The sequence below is a fragment of the Lactuca serriola genome, chromosome 4 (genome assembly GCF_051521515.1).
Source record: "Lactuca serriola cultivar US96UC23 chromosome 4, Lser_US96UC23_V15, whole genome shotgun sequence".
Classification (NCBI taxonomy): Eukaryota; Viridiplantae; Streptophyta; class Magnoliopsida; order Asterales; family Asteraceae; genus Lactuca; species Lactuca serriola.
Genome location: NC_136411.1, coordinates 96,238,253 through 96,259,241, shown reverse-complemented (window position 1 = coordinate 96,259,241; position 20,989 = coordinate 96,238,253). Strand labels below are relative to the sequence as shown.

The window sequence follows — 20,989 nt, the reverse complement described above, 5'->3', positions numbered from 1 at the left end:
TCCTCATGGATGAGGTGATGTTCTATTTATATGGCTAAATCAAGGACAGTTAGGTCGGGTTTTGGGCCATATCAATTCAGACCAAGCTAACCAAGGGCTAGAGTGTGTTGTGTGGCAAGGTTACCTAGCAATGCTATCATGATGTGTTGTCCAACAATGTTGGCGTGTTGTGCTGCCAAGTAGTCTCGACGTTTTGTATAGGTCATGCTAATGGACTTAACACCATCAAATATTAATTATTAAATAGGGGAAATGACATTCTAGCCCTACGAAGTTTTAGGAATTGGTTTAATCAGTCCCAAAACTTTTTTTTTTTTGTATGGAGGCATAAAGTGGATGTCAAACTGTTTTTTTGGTCATTGCTACCTAATATAACAGATTTCATAAGCCACATCAGCTTTGTTGTGGGCCAAGGTTAGTATGATTTACTAAGAAAACAAAGAAATTCCTACCACCTTACCCGTTTTCAAGATTCTTCGTTGTTCGAATAACTAAAAACACAAAAAAAAATTCTGATCAAATCTTATCGCTGGAGAGGAAACCAATAATGACGTGTAATATCTTCGCCTGCTTCTCCATACGCTACTCAAAAACCTCTTCTTCAGCTATCACCAAGTCCACCACAACACACAACGTTGCAACGACTAAGGATTTAAAAAGAGGAAGAATGACGGTAGTAAATATGTTCTCTTCCTAAGGATAGGCGACATTGATGGAGGCAGAGCTTTTATTCTCAACGATAAAGGGGAGATTTCAATCTTGAAGTTCATGTGATATTAATGGTGTACCATGTGCATTACTAGGATTATAATAGATGGAAAGATCCGTTTGGGTCGATCTAGTGGGCGGTGAGACAGAAAGAGTAGGTGGAGTCGATGAATCTCAACACCATGTTTACGCTGCAAGTAATGGTTCAAGGGAGGAGTTAGTGCATTAGAAACGACAAGGAGGGTCTAATCTTCGCCTCACCTTCACAAACAGATACCCCCTACCGACGTTCTATGTAATTTCTTGAACCAATATGTTCAAATTAGGATAACTCAAAAACATAATCGTTGATTTACCCTTTAGGCAACATTCAAGAGGCATACAGTAGAATCCTTACGGGTCACCTGAAAGGAGCATTACACGCCAAATTAGAAGGTGGAGAATACATCATGTTGACACTATTTGAAAGCTTGCTTGTGGCTGACTATTGTAACGATGACAACAAAGACCAACTTCTAGCCAATTACTTCATCGTGAAAAATATCGGAAAGCTCTGCTCTAGAGACAAGCTACCTCCACAAAAGACGATTACATAGACACTCGATTTTGAGTTTGGGAAGGTTTCAACAACACAAAATGTCCACAACAAAGCTGATGTAGCTTATGGAACTTGTTATATTAGGCAGTAGTGACAAAAAAAACATATCAACATCTATTTTATGCCCCAATAAAGCAATAATTTTTTTAGGGATTGTTTAGATCAATTTCCGAAACTTTGTAGGGCTAGAATGTCATTTCCCTAATAAATATAACACTTTTTTTAGGGATTGTTTTAGATCAATTTCCAAAACTTCTTAGAATGTCATTTCCTCTATTAAATACTACATAACACTTTTAAGATCATAACATAAATATTTTAATGCATTTGTTTACCTTATAAACTAAAGATACTTTGCTATATATTATCGTTCCCTAATCATTTTTTGTAATATATATTTACATATCTTTTATATTTTTATAATAAATAACATTCTTTTTAGTTTGTTTCTATACCAATTTCTTTTGTTTAAAAATGTTTAAATAGCTATTTATGTCAACGAAAATCTATATCTATATCTATATCATTATCATTTCATTATATATATATATATATATATATATATATATATATATATATATATATATATATATATACTTATAAAGCTTGCATTTTTTCTTGAACCACATTCATTTGAAACTCCCATGCATTTTTTCCTTTCACCACATTCATTTGAAACTCCTATGACTTTTCAATTTCTTTCTAATAATTATTATAAGTTGGTTAATAAGGTTAAATAAATATCAAACCTAAAGTATAATCATATATAAACTAAATTTCAATATTAAAAAAATATATTTTCTTATACTTATAAAGTTTGTTTTTAACTTTTAACATATTATACTTAATTTATCAGGCCTAATATGTTATATGTAAACCATTATCATTTTAAAGGTACAACTTTTGATCAATTGTATAAAATATTTAAATTGTTAATTTAAATATAACCTTACATGATCAACTTAAATATAAAATTTAGTTCAACTTAAACAGCCCAAAAAATATTTTGTAAATAGTTAAAAGTGATAAATTGTAGTGTCTTTCTAATAATGATTATAAATTGGTTAATAAGGTTAAATAAGTATCAAACTTAAAGTGTAATAAAAAAAATAAACTAAATTTCAATATTTAAATAATATTTTTACTTTTACTTATAAAGTTATGTCTTTAAATTTTAACATCTTATACTTAATTTATTAGATTTAATATGTTGGTGTATGTAAACCATTATCAATTTAAAGCTACAACTTTTGAACTGTATGGACAAAATACTTAAATTGTTAATTTAAATATAACATTACAAGATCAACTTCGATATAAATTTCAGTTCCACTTAAAAAAACCCAAATAATATTTTGTGAATAGTAAAAGGTGATAAATTGAAGTGCTAAATACCAAAACTAAATTGTAATATCAATTCACTAAAATATTTCCTAAAGATATTTTTATAATCGTTAAAAGTTTTGAAATAAGTAGCTTAAAATAACTTACAAATAACAATAGTTAAAAATAACTATATATAAATAATTATATTGTTACATTTAAATCAAAAAAAAAATTGTTTGATGTTTTAAATAATTACATTGATAGAAATTAAAACGTTAAACAAATAAATTTTAAAAATGATTTAACAATAACAACAACTATAAATAATATTAAACCATATATTATATTTAATTTTATTTATGAGTAACCCGCAGGTAGAGGTCATTCAAAAGATTGAGATTATGCAGTTTTAATAGATGTATATATTATAATATAATTCAAAATTATCAATATACTATATCAACTTAGTATACGAATTATTATATCAAATTTAACAACGACATTATTGTTATATTTAAAAAAACATATATTTGTAAATATTTCAACTATATAGATGCTTCTGCGCAACGCGCGGGCATTCACCTAGTATCTTATAAAGCTATAATTTTTCCTTGAATCTCATGCATTTGAAACTCCCATGACTTTTCAATTTCTTTCTAATAATGATTATAAGCTGGTTAATAATGTTAAATAAATATCAAACCTAAAGTGTAATCATATATAAACCAAATTTCAATATTAAAATAATATATTTAATTTATTTATAAAGTTATGTCTTTAACTTTTAACGTATTATATTTTATTTATTAATTTTAAATTGTTGTTGTATGTAAACCTTTATTATTTTAAAGCTACAACTTTTGAACAGTTTGGATAAAATACTTAAATTGTTAATTTACATATAACATTACATGGTTAACTTAAATATAAATTTTAGTTCAACTTAAACAACACAAATAATATTTTGTAAATAGTTAAAAGTGACAAATTGTAGTGTCTTTCGAATAATGATTATAAGTTGGTTAATAAAGTTAAATAAATATCAAACCTAAAGTGTAATCATAAATAAAATAAATTTTAATATTAAAATAATATATTTACTTCTACTTATAAAGTTATGTCTTTAATTTTTAACATATTATACTTAATTTATTAGATTTAATATGATGTTATATGTAAACCATTATCAGTTTAAAGCTACAACTTTTGAATAGTTTGGATAAAGTACTTAAACTGTTAATTTAATTCTAACATTATATGGTCAACTTAAATATAAATTTAAGTTTCACTTAAAAAACCAAAATAATATTTTGTGAATAGTTAAAAGTGATAAATTGCAGTGCTAAATGAAAAAAGTAAATTGTAATATCAATTTAACTACAATATTTCCTAAAGATATTTTTATAATCATTTAAACTTTCAAATAAGTAGCTTAACATAACTTACAATAACAATATTTAAAACTAACTTTATATAAACGATTATATTGTTACCTTTAAAAACAAAAAATAATTTTTGATGTTTAAATAATTACAATGAGAGAAATTAAAATGCTAAACAAATAAATTTTAAAAAATTAAATAATAAAAACAAATAACATTAAACTATATATTATTTTTTATTTTCATTTATGAGTAACCAGCGGGGATAGAGGTCATTCAAACGATTGACATTATATAATTTTTAATAGACGTATATATTATGATATAATTCAAAATAATCAATATATTATATCAATTTCGTATACGAATTATTATATCAAATTTAACAACGTTATTGTTATACTTAAGAAAACATATATTTGTAAAGATTTCAACTATATAGGTGTTTCTGCGCAACGCGCGGACATTCGCCTAGTCTAATATACAACTAAGCATTTTTTTGGACCGGGCCAATAAAAAAGGTTGGGTTTTGAAAAAAATAAAAACAAAGTAAAAAACTGAATAATGTGAAAATGAGTATGTATGAGTTTCTTGGGCATTCATAACAATCAAAGTATGATACAATGTTGGTTTTTTTGCTACATCAATAACGACAAAATAAAAACATGTACAAAAATGACATTCTCCATATTTTATATAATAAAAATTTTATGAGAAAAAAAATGAAAGCATTATGCAACAGAAAAAGGTGTGATGTATTTTGTCTCTGTGTGTGTCAGTGGTCTATATATACAAACCCGTTAGGTATCTCTCGAATCAAACTCCTTAATTAATTCTCTTCAGCTCATTCTTCCTTCTTCTCCATTTTTCCTTTCGAGTCTCCATTTTTTCTTTCGAGCTACTGATACTTATGGTTGATCAACTATGTCAACTTTTTGTTGTTGATCCCTTCGTCGGACCATCGGTGACTGCAACCTACTATCACAAACAAAGTTTCTGGAAGTATGGGACCATGTAGAAAATGTTGGAACAATAAAGAATACACGAGGAGTCTCCGAAATAATTAAGAGGACACTAGATGAAACTAGAATGACTCGGAATACTCAAGAACAATGTAGAAAATGCTAGATCATGCAAGAATAACTTAGATAATATCAAAGCATCCTAGAGATATCTAGAGCATTATAGAATAGTGTATCATAATATGGAGTCTTGTAAAGATAATGTAGATATTGATAAAACACTCTAGAATAGTCGAGAATATATGGGACCTAGAAACTTCCTATGAGGAGGTGTAATGTCCCTATAAATAGAAAGGATGTCTCATTTGTAGAGACCATCGAGAAGTCATTGTAATCTATTGAGTTCTTATAATACAAGCACTCTTTGTATTCTTGAAGTGTTAGTCTCTTGCTTTCTGATTTCGTTAATACATTTAAGATCGTTTATGCAACCTGACTTAGTCGAAGAAAAACTAAGTGATACACGAGATAGACTGTCGTAAGAGTCATCCCGTGACACGTGGTATCAGAGATAGGTTCAAGCAAGCAAGAGACTATAAACAATGGAATGAGCAAGTGAAGTCGTAAACATTCACCCTCTAGTCGAGGAGAAAGGAAGGAAGTCAAAGAAGAGGGACCAATCGGTAGATGCCATGGTGAGCTTAGAAAACAAGCTTACAAAGGTGGAGATTAACGTCGGTGAGATCCTTGAGTGGAAGGATACCGTCGAGCAGTTTATGGGAGATACGAATGACACCACTGATGGAATGAAGGACTCCATAAGTGTCATCACAGAAGAAGTCCTTAGACTAATCAACACCTTGCGAAATGAGTTGTGTGAGAAGGTAGCCGCATTAGAAGCTGAAGTAAAATTATGCAAGGTAGAAATAGTCGGATGAGTCATGGAGAAAACATTGTCGCACACAGAAGCACCCAAACCATTGAAGTATGGAGGTAAACGCAACCCTAAAGAACTTGACGAATTCTTTTGGTCAATGGAATGCTACTTCAATGCTAGTCAAGTGAAGGACGACAAGACGAAGGTAGATACAGCCTTCCTTTATCTACGCGAGAGTGCAGCCCTATGGTGGCAAAGGAAGCATGGTGACATTGAAAAAGGATTATACACCATATACATATGGGAAGAATTCAAGAGGCAACTTAAGAGACAATTCTACCCACACAATGATGAAGACATAGCGATGAAGAAACTTCGTGGGGTAAAGCATACTGGATCCATCCGAGACTACATAGTTGAGTTCACAAACTTGATGCTAGACTTACCCGATATGCAGGAGATAGACAAACTTTTCTATTTCATGAATGGACTACAATCCTGGGATTACAATGAGATGAAGAGGAGAAATGTTAGAGATATTGACGAAGCTATCGTCGTGGCAGAAGATCTAATGGAATTTCGAAGAGAAACCACGGTTAAGAAAACTAGTGCCGGAGATCAATCAACACTGGAATCACATGCAAAGCAATACGCACCCCAACCTTCGAATTCGAAGGGAAAAGAAATAGAAGGAAGAAATAAAAAAGGAGAACGGAAGGAGGTCAAGTGTTACCTATGTGATGATGCTCACTTGATCCGAGATTGCCCAAAGAAAAAGACCTTCTACGCAATGGTGTTGCAAGAAGAAGAAGACGAAGCACAAATAAGCTCAATGCGTTTTCTAAAGTCAATATCGAAGGATAAGAGAAAATCATCAAAAACGGAAGAAAATGAAGGAGGGAGTCTCATGTTCGTCGAAGCCAAAGTAAATGCAAGGAACACTAAGGCGTTAGTAGATTCCGGAGCAACACATAATTTTATCGCATAGGAGGAAGCCAAGAAGTTGGGTATTCATTATACAAAGGAGTTAGGTCGGTTGAAGGTTGCCAACTCTCCATCTAATCCGATCCTTGGAGTTTCTCGTGGAATACCCATGAAGATTTCAGAATGGGAAGGAACCATTGACTTGATAGTGGTTCCATTGGACGATTATCTCATGGTACTAGGAATGGACTTCCTAGATAAGATATGTCTTCGGTCGTTCGAAAGAGACAACACGATGCGTATAACCAACGGATCAACGATCTATATCATTCCCTTGGAAAGAAGTAAGACAAAAGCTCGAACCCTTTCAACTAGGAAATTTCATAAATTCCACGAGAGAGAAGGAAATATGTAGATGTGTTATAGCCGGAGTAATAAGATCAAGGAGAATATGAAGCGAAAAAGGGAAGTTCGAGTAAACGAGACACATTCGAAAGAACAGGGATCCATATCCCACTTGAAGATTTACTCAAGATTTTACAAGGATGAGAAAAGAAGTAGGATTCAAGGTATGTTGAGAAATAAAAGCACGCCTTACTCGAAGAGATACTTTGAAGAAAAAGAAAAGAAACGAAGAAGCTTCGTGACAAGATCGAAACATATGTATAAAAGACATGACGGGGACGTCAAGGGTTTAAGTAGGGGAAGGTGTCACGGACAAAGTTTTTGGAAGTCTCTGGGACCGTGTAGAAAATGTTGGAATAATAAAGAATACACGAGGAGTCTCCAAAATAATTAAGAGGACACTAGACGGAACTAGAATGACTCGAAAGACCAAAGAACAATCTAGAAAATGCTAGATCATGCAAGAATAACTTAGATAATATCATAACATCCTAGAGATATCTAGAACATTATAGAATAGTGTATCATAATATGGAGTCTTGAAAAGATAATGTAGATATTGATAGAACGCTCTAAAATAGTCGAGAATATACAGGACCTAGAAACTTCCCATGAGGAGGTATAATGTCCTTATAAATAGGAAGGAGTTCTCATTTGTAGAGACCAATGAGAAGTCATTTTAATCTATTCAGTTCTTAAAAAAGAAGCATGCTTTTTATTCTTGAAGTGTTAGTCTCTTTCTTTCCGATTTCGTTAACACATTAAAGATCGCTGAAGTAGCCTGTCTTAGTCAAAGACAAACTAAGTCACACACGAGATAGACTAGTCGTAAGATTCATCCCGTGACATTACGCTATAAAGCGGGAACGAACGGCGACGGCGACACCTCGGATTAGTTGTACACCATTTATCTGATCTTCAACGTGACGGCCCTTCTGGAAGAAGTATGCATTTTAGCGGTTGACGCTTCCATCTTCATTCTAAAGAAAAGTCCTAGGTCTCTGGTATGGCTTGTAAGATTTAGGAACTTTCTATGGTGGTTGGCGTTGAACGTAGCTGCGACGGGTTTCATATTTATGTTCTTCTACCACAACCACAACCAAAAAAAGAAGATTTTTGGACAACGTCTTACTTTGGCTGGATCTATCGTTGTGGGGGTCATATATGGTTATATGGATGTGGTTATGTTCAAAGACCGATGTGGAGATAAGCTGAAAGCATGGATGCAGGTTGCTTGGACTACCATTGGAGCATGGATTCAAGGTGTTGAGACCGTAATTGGAGCATGGATGCAAGGTGCTGGTATTGCCATTGGAGCTTGGTTTGGAGCTGAAGGATGTATGGCGTTGTGTGGAAACAATGGGGATGGGAATGGAGCTAAACTTGGTGGTATGGTTTAGTTGGGATGAAATTGATTCATCCTTTGAATAAGCTTTATGTTTAATTATTCAGTGTGTTCATTTCCTTTTGAATGTTGATTTCCATTTCCATGTTTATGTTTCAAACTTTTTCTATCTACTCATATGATGTAGATTATTCGTTTGGTATATCTTTTGTTTTTGAAACATGCGATTCATGATCTTAATTAGAGCTACCATGGTTTTATTAGAACGTAAGATTATTGAAAATAACACCCAACCATCAAATCAATCCGTCCGAGTAGCACTTGAAATGCTTTAATTACTTTTTCTTAATATCAATTTATTTGCTAATTTATACACATTTTTATTCCATTTTCAATTGGTAAACTATAATAGGGTTCTGCTTAATCAATTCTAAAATAAATCATCATAATACATTTTCTTTGATAAATGATTGCTATATAAAGTTTATGTTAGTTTATTAAATATTATAAGTTTAAAATACCCTTTTACCCCCAAACATTGACCATAAAATCCAACTCCCACGCATGATAAATAGACACTGTAAATTTTAATTTATATATTCATGATTGATTGAAATACACTCTGTTGCTATTTCAATTTCTCTCTCGTAGTATATAGAATTTTGATATGTTGATATTTTGAAAATAATTTATTCCTATGTTTTTATATTAGAAAAAACAAAAGACCTATATTAATAGGAGAAGAAAAGACTAATAAGATTCAATCTCCAACATCCACAAGATAGAGATTATATTGAAATTAACTATTTTCTATTTTAATCAAGACTAAATTACATAAATTGTTCATGGGCAATTGTTGAAATTATTGATGGGTTTGTCTCATTGTTGCATTCTGGGTCCAATTTTTTTTGTAGATGTATTTATAGGTTGACTAGACTTATTACTCTTGACACTACTTCTAGAAAAAGATTCTATTAAAATTAATATGAATAGATGATTCATTTTTTGGTTTAAAATTTTAATATATCCAATTAATTTGAAATATTTTTGTATAGAATATCCCTTTAAACGACAATTCTTACATTGAAGATTACCATTCCTATTCCTATTCTTATTTTTTATGTGGTCATTAATTCTACTATTTTTTATGTGGTCATTAATTCTACTATTAAAAGCTAAGGATTAAGTTTTAGCATTATTGCTATTAATGATTATAGAACCAATTTTTTAGAAGACTCCTCCAAGACACTAAAGCAAAGGTTGATTAAATATTGTGAAGAGGTTCCATTAACAAATTATGACTTTTAACGTGATTGAAAGAATCATATAACCTATTAATAAATTGTACTCCTTGCGTGTTAAAATTATTGTCACAGACAAAAAAACAAACAGATTAACGAAACATTAATTACCACTACCTTTATTCAATAAAATTACAGTTTTATCCTTACTTTGCATTTAATTTTTCATTAAATGTTTAATTGGTTAAGTAATAATAAGAGAGTATTTTGGTAAAAATGTTATTTATTTTTAGAAGTGGACTATTATTTTGGGACAAACCAAAAAGAAAAGATGGACTATAATTTTGGGATAGAAAAAGTATTTGTTTAATCATTTTTAAAAGATCATTAAGTCTAGTTAAAGTCTCACAAGTATATTCAGTAAGATTAGTAAGACCATCAAACTCTTAATTTCCACAAAGCATCAAGTTTATTAAAGTACTCAGATACTAGAGCATTTTGAGTGAGTATTAATTTGTTGATGAATGTTAAAAATCACAGAACCACCAGCTCTATGATTAGGGGTGAGTAAAACTGAACCCGAAAACCCAAAAACCAACAAAAACTGACAAAAACCGAGAAACTGAAACCGAACCCAAACCATCGGGTTTGGGTTTAAATTTTTAAACACTGAAAAATGGGTTTTGGGTGGGTTCGAATTTAGTACCTCAAACTGACCCAATCCGTTGGGTTTAAAACCGACCCAACCCGATATTATTACATGTTTTTTAATGATTTGCTATAATTTGACTTTCTGTGTTGTCACAACTAGAATCTTAAGGCTAGCATTTCCTATCCATGTACAAGATAGTTCCTTGTGTAACTATATGACACTATGATAATTTGAACCAAACTTCAATACTATATCAGTTGATACATCCAAAACTTGAGTTGAGTCAAAACTTAATCGTGAAAACTCTAAAATCAACCCATTCAACTCTGTTCATCCAACTTTGGGTTTTGACCTTGACTTCTCGGTTCAAACCTCTTAATGGACCAAAACTTTCTTATTGGGCCCGAATGGGCCGATAACCTCTCAACTTGGTTCTTTTGGGCCGAAAACATCTTCTTAGATCCTTATGGGCTATAAATCACTATTGGAGCCCTTATTGGGCCAAATTCTCAAATGGGCCAACCATTAGGCCCAAAACCCCTAATGGGCCCTATTAGGCTGAAGACTCATCCAAATTAGCCTTCATGGACCAAAAACCCGTATTGATCCTTCTTGGGCCGGAAATCCTTTATGAGCTATTGGTTCTCGGTTATACTTCAAAAAAAAAAAGAAAAAAAAAGAAAAAGACGCCATTAATTTGAATTATGACACCTCACAACTATCTATCATGCAAACATGAAAATTGCATCACATGCATCTAGGTAATTTGGTGTTAACCACCAAGTAATAGCCTTCTTAATCTCTCTCCTCCCTCCACTTTAAGATCATCCAAGACCACCCATCTCCCTCTCACTTCTCATCCCAAATCTCACTCACATCTTCCTTCCTCTTTAAACTTTCAAAAGCTCTCTCATTTTCCTCCACGAAACCATGAGATTGTGTGTGTTTTTAAGAGGTTTTCATCAAGTTTCATCCTTTTGGTAAGATGATAACAATACTCAAGTTGTTAAATTCCATTTTATGCTAAGATTATCCCTTGTAATCACCTTATTTTTGTGATCATACTTCTAGAACCCTCTAAGTTTTGAAAACTCTTCCCAAAGAAGCATTCAAGGCCGAAAACATCCTTCCTCTTCATCTTCAAACCCGATCAAAACCCAAGGTGAGCTTGATACCCCTTTGTTTTCGTGATTTTCCATCTTTAGGGGGAATACAAGTTTGGTTTGTGTAAAATCTTTGTATTTATGCTTGTATGTGTGTATTTTCATGATATGTTGTGTAATATGTTATGAAACTATGTTAAACACTCATAAACTCAAAATGTCTTCCATGTTTTGTAGATATTAGGAAACAAGTAACTTTATGTGGCTCACTATGATTCATGGAAAGATTAAACATGTTAAAAGTTACTAGAAAACCAAAGAAAATATACAAAGGGGCCATATTTGACAATAAAGATAAACAAAATGAGTTTTATATGATATTCTCGGTTTTAATGGGCCTAAAGTGACATTTTTGATAAAAATGGGCTTTTTATGTCATTCATGGTTGGGCTAAAAGTGTCATTGTTTATAAAAATGGGCTTTTAATGTCATTCACGATTTTATGGGCCAAAAGTGTCATTTTTAATAAAAATGGGTTTTATTTGATATTCACGGTTTTATTGGGCCAAAAGTGTCATTTTTTATCAAAATGGGCTTTATTTGACATTCACGGTTTATTGGACCAAAAGTGTCATTTTTTATAAAAATGGGCTTTATTTGATATTAATGGTTTTATTGGGCCAAAAGTGTCATTTTTTATAAAAATGAGCTTTTATTGTTAATTTCGGTATTTTTGGGCTAAAATGGTCATTTTTGGTAAAAATGGACTTTTTATGACATTTTCATTTACAATTGGCCAAAAATGAACTACTTAACAAACTTGGGCCAAAAATGACTTTTTGTATAAAATGGGCCAAAGTTGGATCACTTAGTAAAATGGGCCACCTATAACAATTTGGACCAAAAATTGGGTCTTATATGGCCCTTCTATCCCAATTGAGCCTTATATGACACCTTTTATGTTAATTGGGTCTTAGTATCAATTTTATGTAAATTGGGCCTCTCGTGAACCTGTCGTTAACAATCGACTATTTTGATAACAACGATGAAACAAAGAATTATTTCGACACTCTCGATAAAAATGATTACATTTTTAATATTTATGAGTTATAGTTAAAAATATACACTCGCAACATTATTTTAATGCTAAAATAATGAAAAACACTATTCGCGTAAAAACTTTGTTAAGGCTCTTGTGAGACGCACCTTCACCGTACCTACCTTAGTGTACACCGTAAGTCATGTAGTTATAACCAGAGTCTCCTAGAGGGAGAACGAGAATTTGTGTATAGATCTATATGGGGTTGACACCCCACACATGAGTTGCTTGCTACAGCTAGACATGCCAGTCTAGGGTGACAAATGTCTTCTCAGAAACCGACGTATGAAGAACGTCAAGACAGGCACTCTGTCATATTAGTATTGTTATAACGAATCGAATAGAGAATAACAAAAACTATTATAAGTTTTTACGCTGAATATACATACCACTCAATTTTGCAAAGTATAAACACTATGTTGATTATGTGTACTATCCACCTCACTCCGATGTTTGGGTTTATGACCATAACTTCTAATGACACAAAAAATACTAGATTTCCTGGGAATCACTCTCTATATATTTTTCAAACAAGATAGAACAAGGAAACACATGCTATAGTACAAGATTTGCAATAAAACTCACAAACTATTTTTATAGAAAATATCGGATTTTCTAGAGTTTTCAAACCAACGTAAAGTTTTCATATAACCATGTTTATGAACTCACCAACATTTTATATGTTTACACTTTTCAAAATATCTTGTATTCTTAGGGACTCATTAAGCAGGCTGGCAACTTTGGACTTTCAGGAATTTGCTGTATTTTGTTTTCACCATACACTTATTATTTTTGGGATGTAATTTATGGATGGATACAATGATGCAAACCATGTATCTTGTTATATTTTATGTATGGTGATGTTGATTGTCTATGTTTCATTTATATACACTTGTTATGATATTACAAGATGAAGTCACCCGCCACCGGACGTTTCCGTCATTCCGGTTCGAGGGTGTGACAGATTTGTATCAGAGCAATGTTTATAGTGAACTAGCATATCTAATCATACAAGATATGTAACTATAAATACATTGGGACTAAAATACTCTGAACAAAAATAAAAATACATACCTATGTGTGCATATTAGAGTATTGTCACTATAAGAAACAATAAAAGTCTTTAGAGGATTTGAACATCGCGGTTAAACCCGGGCAGTTATGTATCATATTAGGGATAAATATAGCCTAATCAACTATATTTATTCAAAATACGATCAACATGTTCTTGGGAGTGATCGTGGTGGACAATGAATCTAAAACTTACCAACTCTAAATCCAAAAAGTGATAAGGATCCAAACATAAACAAATAAAATACTATAGGAGTTTTTTTATGCTATATCTTCTTATACTGATACATTCTCGTACATACACCATGGCCGATTTTCATCCTGGTCCATACATCCCCAATCAGGGAAACGGTGGATGGCTTGAGCCAAAGATAAAGGAGGAGCCGGAAGAGGAACCCATGGAGGACCCCGAAGAACTGGAAGAGGAACTCGCGACACCAGTGATAGATTCTAATGAGGAGGAGCTCGACGAGAGTGATGAGGATGACTCGGACGCGAAGTCCGAAGTCATCAATCCGCCATACATGGCTAGGGTGCCTGCTCACAAGATGGGCCCCAACGGAACCATGCCCCCGTGGGCACATGACATTTGGAGGTGGAGCCGACACCAAGCGATGCGACCACCTTTTGGTATGGATCAAAGATTCTATGACCTCAGACACAGAGAACCAGCTGATCGAGCACTTCCAGTCATGGTCAGACGGACACGAGACATTGGCAATCAGGCACAAGCCACCGTCAATCAGATGGACCAGATGTGAGCCGCCGTAGAACGAGCCGAGAGACAGACACAGGAAGTGATGAGGGAATACCAGGAAAGACAGGCGGCATTGGAGGCCCAGTTACGTGTCATTGAGCGTCAGTTGGCCAGGATTCAGGGCGCATCCACCTCGACAGCAGGACCCACAGATGCCTCCCATCGTAGGTAGGATCTGTCGTACTCACCGCCACTATCTATATGAGTCTCTTTTCTTTTACTATTATATGTAGGACAGACTCTACGATTAAGTGCCTACATTACTTGTAGAGTTATTATGCTGGCAGATTTTATTTTTCTCTATGTACTATATGCCTTTGTAAAGGCAAATTTTCATGTATTATACCGCGAAGCTTATCATTAATGAAACAGTGTTGTGTTTTATTTGTGATGTTGTTATCTGCTATGTTTTCTATTTCTACTATTTCTTAATATTGAATGATTTCACTTATAAGCACAAATCGAACCATCGCAACCGCTAGACAATAATGGAATATCAAAAAGAAAAAATATTATGTGCTCATCATCCTTCTGTTCCATGAAAGAAGATGCCTAGAAGACCCATTCGTAGAAATAACAACACGCCTACACCACCGCCACCCTAACCGGGTATAAACTTTATTGCTTTCCAGGCAACAGTTTCGGTTGCAGTCACTGCAGCATTGGCTCACATCCACAATGGAAACAATGGAGGCGGAAATGGTCAGGGAACAGGAAGCTCTAACCATGAAATGAATCAAGGACCTACAAAAAATTGCACCTATAAAGACTTTTCTAATGCGAAGCCTAGAACATTCAACGGAACCAGTGGAGTGATAAATCTAAACACTGGATTGAGAATACAGAGTCTGTCTTTGAAATATGTGAATGCCCGGAAGAAAGTAAAGGGAAATTCGCAGATTACACGTTTGTCGATCAAGCACTATCATGGTGAAATGGTCATGTTAATGACCTAACACTCCCCGTTGCAAATGTTATTTCGTGGGAGGAACTCAAAGAAATGATGTTGGTTGAATACTATTCCCGTGGGGAAATACAAAAGTTGGAGCAAGAGTTATGGAATCTTACTATATAAAACTTGGATGTTGAAGCCTATATCGCTAGGTTCAGCGAACTGGCACCGGGAATGATAACCTCAGAAGGCAAGAAAATCGAACGTCTCATTTGGGGGTTAACTCCCCCAATTCTAGGAAATGTGATTGCGGTCAAACCTGAAACGTTTGATAGTGCAAAACGTCTAGCTCAAAAGTTGTATGTTCATGGAAACAAGAAGGGCACCAAGACTACAGATACAGAAGCCAAGAAAGAAGGAGGCAACAAGAAGAGTTCGGGAAATAAAAGGAAAGGGGGGAAAACTTCAAATTCTTCTAAGAAGCAGCAAATGGTAGCAGTTCACGCTGCTACCATTTAGACCATACAAGCTCTAGCTGTAACCACTACAACCACTACAACCACCCCAGCACCTGCGAGACCCTATGCAGGTTCTCATGCAAAGTGTGACAAGTGTAGTTTCCATGTAATGGTTTGAAACCGACCTAACCCATTGGGTTTGAAACCGACCCAACACGATATTATTACATGTTTTTTAATGATTTGCTATAATTTGACTTTCTATGTTGTCACAACTAGAATCTTAGGGCTAGCATTTCCTATCCATGTACAAGATAGTTCCTTGTGTAACTATATGACACTATGATAATTTGAACCAAACTTCAATACTATATCAGTTGATACATCCAAAACTTGAGTTGAGTCAAAACTTACTCGTGAAAACTCTAAAATCAACCCATTCAGCTCTGTTCATCCAACTTTGGGTTTTGACCTTGACTTCTCGGTTGAAACCTCTTAATGGACCAAAACTTTCTTATTGGGCCCGAATGGGCCGATAACCTCTCAACTTGGTTCTTTTGGGCCGAAAACATCTTCTTAGATCCTTATGGGCTGCAAATCACTATTGGATCCCTTATTGGGCCAAATTCTCAAATGGGCCAACCATTAGGCCGAAGACTCATCCAAATTAGCCTTCATGGACCAAAAACCCGTATTGGTCCTTCTTGGGCCGGAAATCCTTTATGGGCTATTGGTTCTCGGTTATACTTCAAAAAAAATATGCCATTAATTTGAATTGTGACACCTCACAATTATGTATCATGCAAACATGAAAATTGCATCACATGCATCTAGGTAATTTGGTGCTAACCACCAAGTAATAGCCTTCTTAATTTCTCTCCTCCCTTCCCTCTAAGATCGGCTAAGACCACCCATCTCTCTGTCGCTTCTCATCCCAACTCTCACTCACATCTTCATTTATCTCTAAACTTTCAAGGGCTCTCTCATTTTCCTCCAAGAAACCATGAGATTGTGTGTGTTTTCATGAGGTTTTCATCAAGTTTCATCCTTTTGGTAAGATGATAACTATACTCAAGTTGTTACATTCCGTTTTATGCTAAGATTATCCCTCATAATCACCTTATTTTCGTGATCATACTTCTAGAACCCTCTAAGTTTCGAAAACTCTTCCCAAAGGAGCATTCAAGGCCGAAAGCATCCTTCCTCTTCATCTTCAAAACTGATCAAAACCCAAGGTGAGCTTCATACCCCTTTGTTTTCGTGATTTTCCATCTTTAGGGGGGAATACAAGTTTGGTTTGTGTAAAATCTTTGTATTTATGCTTGCATGTGTGTATTTTCATGATATGTTGTGTGATATGTTATGAAACTATGTTAAACACTCATAAACTCGAAATATCTTCCAAGTTTTGAAGATATTAGGAAACAAGTTACTTTATGTGGGTCACTATGATGCTTGGAAAGATTCAACATGTTAAAAGTTACAAGAAAACCAAAGAAAGTATACAAAGGGGCCATATTTGACAATAAAGATAAACAAAATGAGTTTTATTTGATATTCTCGGTTTTAATGGGCCTAAAGTGTCATTTTTGCTAAAAATGAGCTTTTAATTTCATTCATGGTTTTATGGGCCAAAACTGTCATTTTTGATAAAAATGGGCTTTCAATGTCATTAACAGTTTTATGGGCCAAAAGGGTCATTTTTGATAAAAAAAAATAGGCTTTATTTGACATTCACGTTTTATTGGGCCATAAGTGTCATTTTTGATAAAAATGGACTTTATTTGACATTCACGGTTTATCGGGCCAAAAGTGTGATTTTTGATCAAAATGGGTTTTATTTGACATTCATGGTTTTATTGGGCCAAAAGTGTCATTTTTGATAAAAATGAGCTTTTATTGTTAATTTCGGTATTTTTGGGCTAAAATGGTCATTTTTGGTAAAAATGGACTTTTTATAACATTTTCATTTACAATGGGCCAAAAATCAAATAATTAACAAACTTGGGCCAAAAATGACTTTTTGTATAAAATGAGCCAAAGTCGGATCACTTAGTAAAATGGGCCAAGGTTGGATCACTTAGTAAAATGGGTCACCTATAACAATTTGGACCAAAAATTAGGTCTTATATGCCTCTTCTATCCCAATTGGGCCTTATATGACACATTTTATGTTAATTGGGTCTTAGTATCAATTTTATGTAAATTGAGCCTCTCGTGAACCTATCGCTAACAATCGACTATTTTGATAACAACGATGAAACAAAGAATTATTTCAACACTCTCGATAAAAATGATTACATTTTTAATATTTATGAGTTATAGTTAAAAATATACACTCGCAACATTATTTTAACGCTAAAATAATGAAAAACACTATTCGCGTAAAATTTTCGTTAAGGCTCTTGTGAGACGCACCTTCACCGTACCTACCTTAGTGTACACCGTAATTCATGTAGTTATAACCAGAGTCTCCTAGATTGAGAATGGCAATTTGTGTATAGATCTATACGGGGTTAACACTCCACACCTGAGCTGCTCACTACAGCTAGACATGGCAGTCTAGGGTGACAAATGTCTTCTCAGAAACCGACGCCTGAAGAACGTCAAGACAGACACTCCGTCATATTAATATGGTTATAACGACTCTAATAGAGAATAACAAAAACTATTATAAGTTTTTACACTGAATATACATACCACTCGGTTTTGCAAAGTATAAACACTATGTTGATTATTTGTACTATCCACCTCACTTCGCTCTTTGGGTTTAAGACCACAATTTCTCATGACACAGAAAATACAGGATTTTCAAGGAATCACCCTCTATACATTTTTCAAACAAGATAAAACCAAGATACACATCCTATAATATAAGATTTGCAACAAAACTCACAAACTATTTTTACAAAAAATATCGGATTTTCTTGAGTTTTCAAACCAACGTAAAGTTTTCATATAACCATGTTTATGAACTCACCAACATTTATATGTTGACGCTTTTCAAAATAACTTGTATTCTCAGGGACTAGTTAAGCAAGTTGGCAGCTTTGGACTTTAGGGAATTTGTTGTATTTTGTTTTCACCATACACTTATTATTTTTGGGATGTAATTTATGGATTGATATGTTTCATTTTTATACACATGTTATGATATTACAAGATGAAGTCACCCGCCCCCGAACGTTTCCGTCGTTCCGGTTCAGGGGTGTGACATATGTCAAGGGTAATATACGTCAAATGCAAAAGGTGGTGGATTTTGGTACTAAATTACACCAAATATATGGCTTGTGCCTTGTGGTGTTGTTTTAGTGAAACCGAGATTATTACCTGGTTATTTGCTACTTGTTTTTGCTTCAAAAAACTTGTTAAACTTGGTTGTTTTTAAACTTGGTTATTCTAAATTTTTAGCAACATACTTTTGATGTTGTGTTGGTGTTGAAATGGTTTTTTTAGTTTCTTTAATCTAGGTTGCTAGATTTATTTCATTTTTAAGTTATAAAGATTTGCTGAAAAATGGGTTACAACCCAAAACCCACGGGTTTAACCGAAAACCCATCAACCCATGGGTTGAACCCAAAAATCGATGAAACCGACCCAAGAGCCCAAAAATCGAAACCAACCAAAAACCGAACCCGACGGGTTCTAAAACCCAGAAACTGAAATACATGGATTGGGTTCGGTTTTACCCCAAAACCGACCCAACCCGACCCATGCTATCTATGATATGTTTCAAACAATGCAATTTAAATATCCTAGTTAATTTAGAGCATGTATGACCTGCATAAATATAATCTAAAATAGAGATCTCTTGCTTCTCTGTCTTTTCTATGTTCTTTTTCCACTTCTTAACCTCCTCCTTAAGATATTTCAATTTCACGCCAAGATACACGTCTGGTTCACCGAAACCAACAATATTAATCCAAGCAACTTTGACAGTAGTTTCAAAACCATCTTTTAGCATCCAGGAATTAAAGAGTTTGAAAGGTGGGGGCCTGTAATCAGATGCATATGAGATCATAGTGATCGGACAATCATCGGAGAGTTCATGTTGGTGGGCAGTGATTACCAGTGACGGAAAGTCCTCAAGGAAGTCACAAGCAAGAAATCGATCAAGTTTGCTTAGTTTAGCGTCTACTCTCGCCATGTATGTGTATTTCTCTCCGTCCATGTTGAAATCGTGTAATTCTGCATCTTGAATGAAAGATTTAAACGTCGATGCACTAGCTGGATAGAATGCAGAATTTACTCGTTCCTCCGGTTGTCTGACAGCATTGAAATCACCGAAGAAGACCCACTTTCTTAGTTTGGAGTGTTTGATTTCAAGCAAATCTCGCCATAATTGTTTTTGATCGCCACTAGAGTGGGGCCCATAGATATTTGAGAGTATCGTATCCTCATCAATGCCAATCCATTCTCCAATAATTATAAGATAGTGTCTAGCTTTAATTACCTCTTTCCTCTTGAAGCAACTATTGTTCCATATCGAAAGGGTGTTGCTAAATTGACACCCCTTAGACACCTTATAAACACTTTTATTAAAATTCAACCTATAATAAACTATTTACAATTTACTTTTTCAAAAAACAATGCAAATTTAACCAATAAAAAAACCTTAAAAATCTAATAGGGTGTCTAAATGGAAAATTAGGGTGTCTTTTAGCCAACCCCATATCGAGATTAGACCACCTGAGCGTCCAACTAAGTTTACCCCATCAAAGTCATAATCTTGGTTTTACCAGCAGCCTTGAACTTCAATTTTTTCGGATTCCAATAATTGTGTTTCTTGTATTCCGATGAAATTAGCCTTATGGAGATGCTTTAACCTGCGAACCCAATCAATCTTTACCTCCCTACCGATGACTCTCACGTTTGGCGATAAACAATTCATTGGGTACCAACGATCTCACCAATTTCACCGACGACCTCATCAAGGGAAGGATCTTGCAGGTCAATTTGGATGCCAATAGCACATCCGATGTCCACAGTTTGACGAATTTCACTGGAAGATGGTGCATCATTACACACAATTGGAGGGGCGGATTGGTTCAGGTTGCCCAACATCGGGAAAGGTATGGGTGGGATAAGTTGTTCTGGGTTTGGAGATGGAGGTGAATGAGACCAACAGGAAATGAAAGAAAGGTTGGACAAGTTTGCTTTTTGTGTTCTGGTTTTATTAGATCTGGACC

The 20,989-nt window shown here is 34.0% G+C and overlaps 3 protein-coding genes across 3 annotated transcripts; 2 read left to right on the top strand and 1 right to left on the bottom strand.

Moving 5' to 3' along the window:
• The first annotated feature begins 814 nt into the window (after positions 1–814).
• On the top strand, positions 815–1,304 carry LOC145098637 (uncharacterized). Its single transcript, XM_079036259.1, has 2 exons — positions 815–905; positions 1,072–1,304. The coding sequence occupies exons 1-2, from the start codon at positions 815–817 to the stop codon at positions 1,302–1,304; spliced, it is 324 nt and encodes a 107-aa protein (XP_078892385.1).
• Positions 1,305–5,917: 4,613 nt separating this feature from the next.
• LOC145098636 (uncharacterized) lies at positions 5,918–6,841 on the top strand. Its single transcript, XM_079036258.1, has one exon. The coding sequence runs from the start codon at positions 5,918–5,920 to the stop codon at positions 6,839–6,841; it is 924 nt and encodes a 307-aa protein (XP_078892384.1).
• Positions 6,842–19,485: 12,644 nt separating this feature from the next.
• On the bottom strand, positions 19,486–20,691 carry LOC145098635 (uncharacterized). Its single transcript, XM_079036257.1, has 2 exons — positions 20,540–20,691; positions 19,486–20,350 (listed from the first exon to the last, which is right to left on the bottom strand). Exons 1-2 carry the CDS (start codon positions 20,689–20,691, stop codon positions 19,486–19,488), a joined length of 1,017 nt encoding a protein of 338 aa, XP_078892383.1.
• Positions 20,692–20,989: the final 298 nt, after the last annotated feature.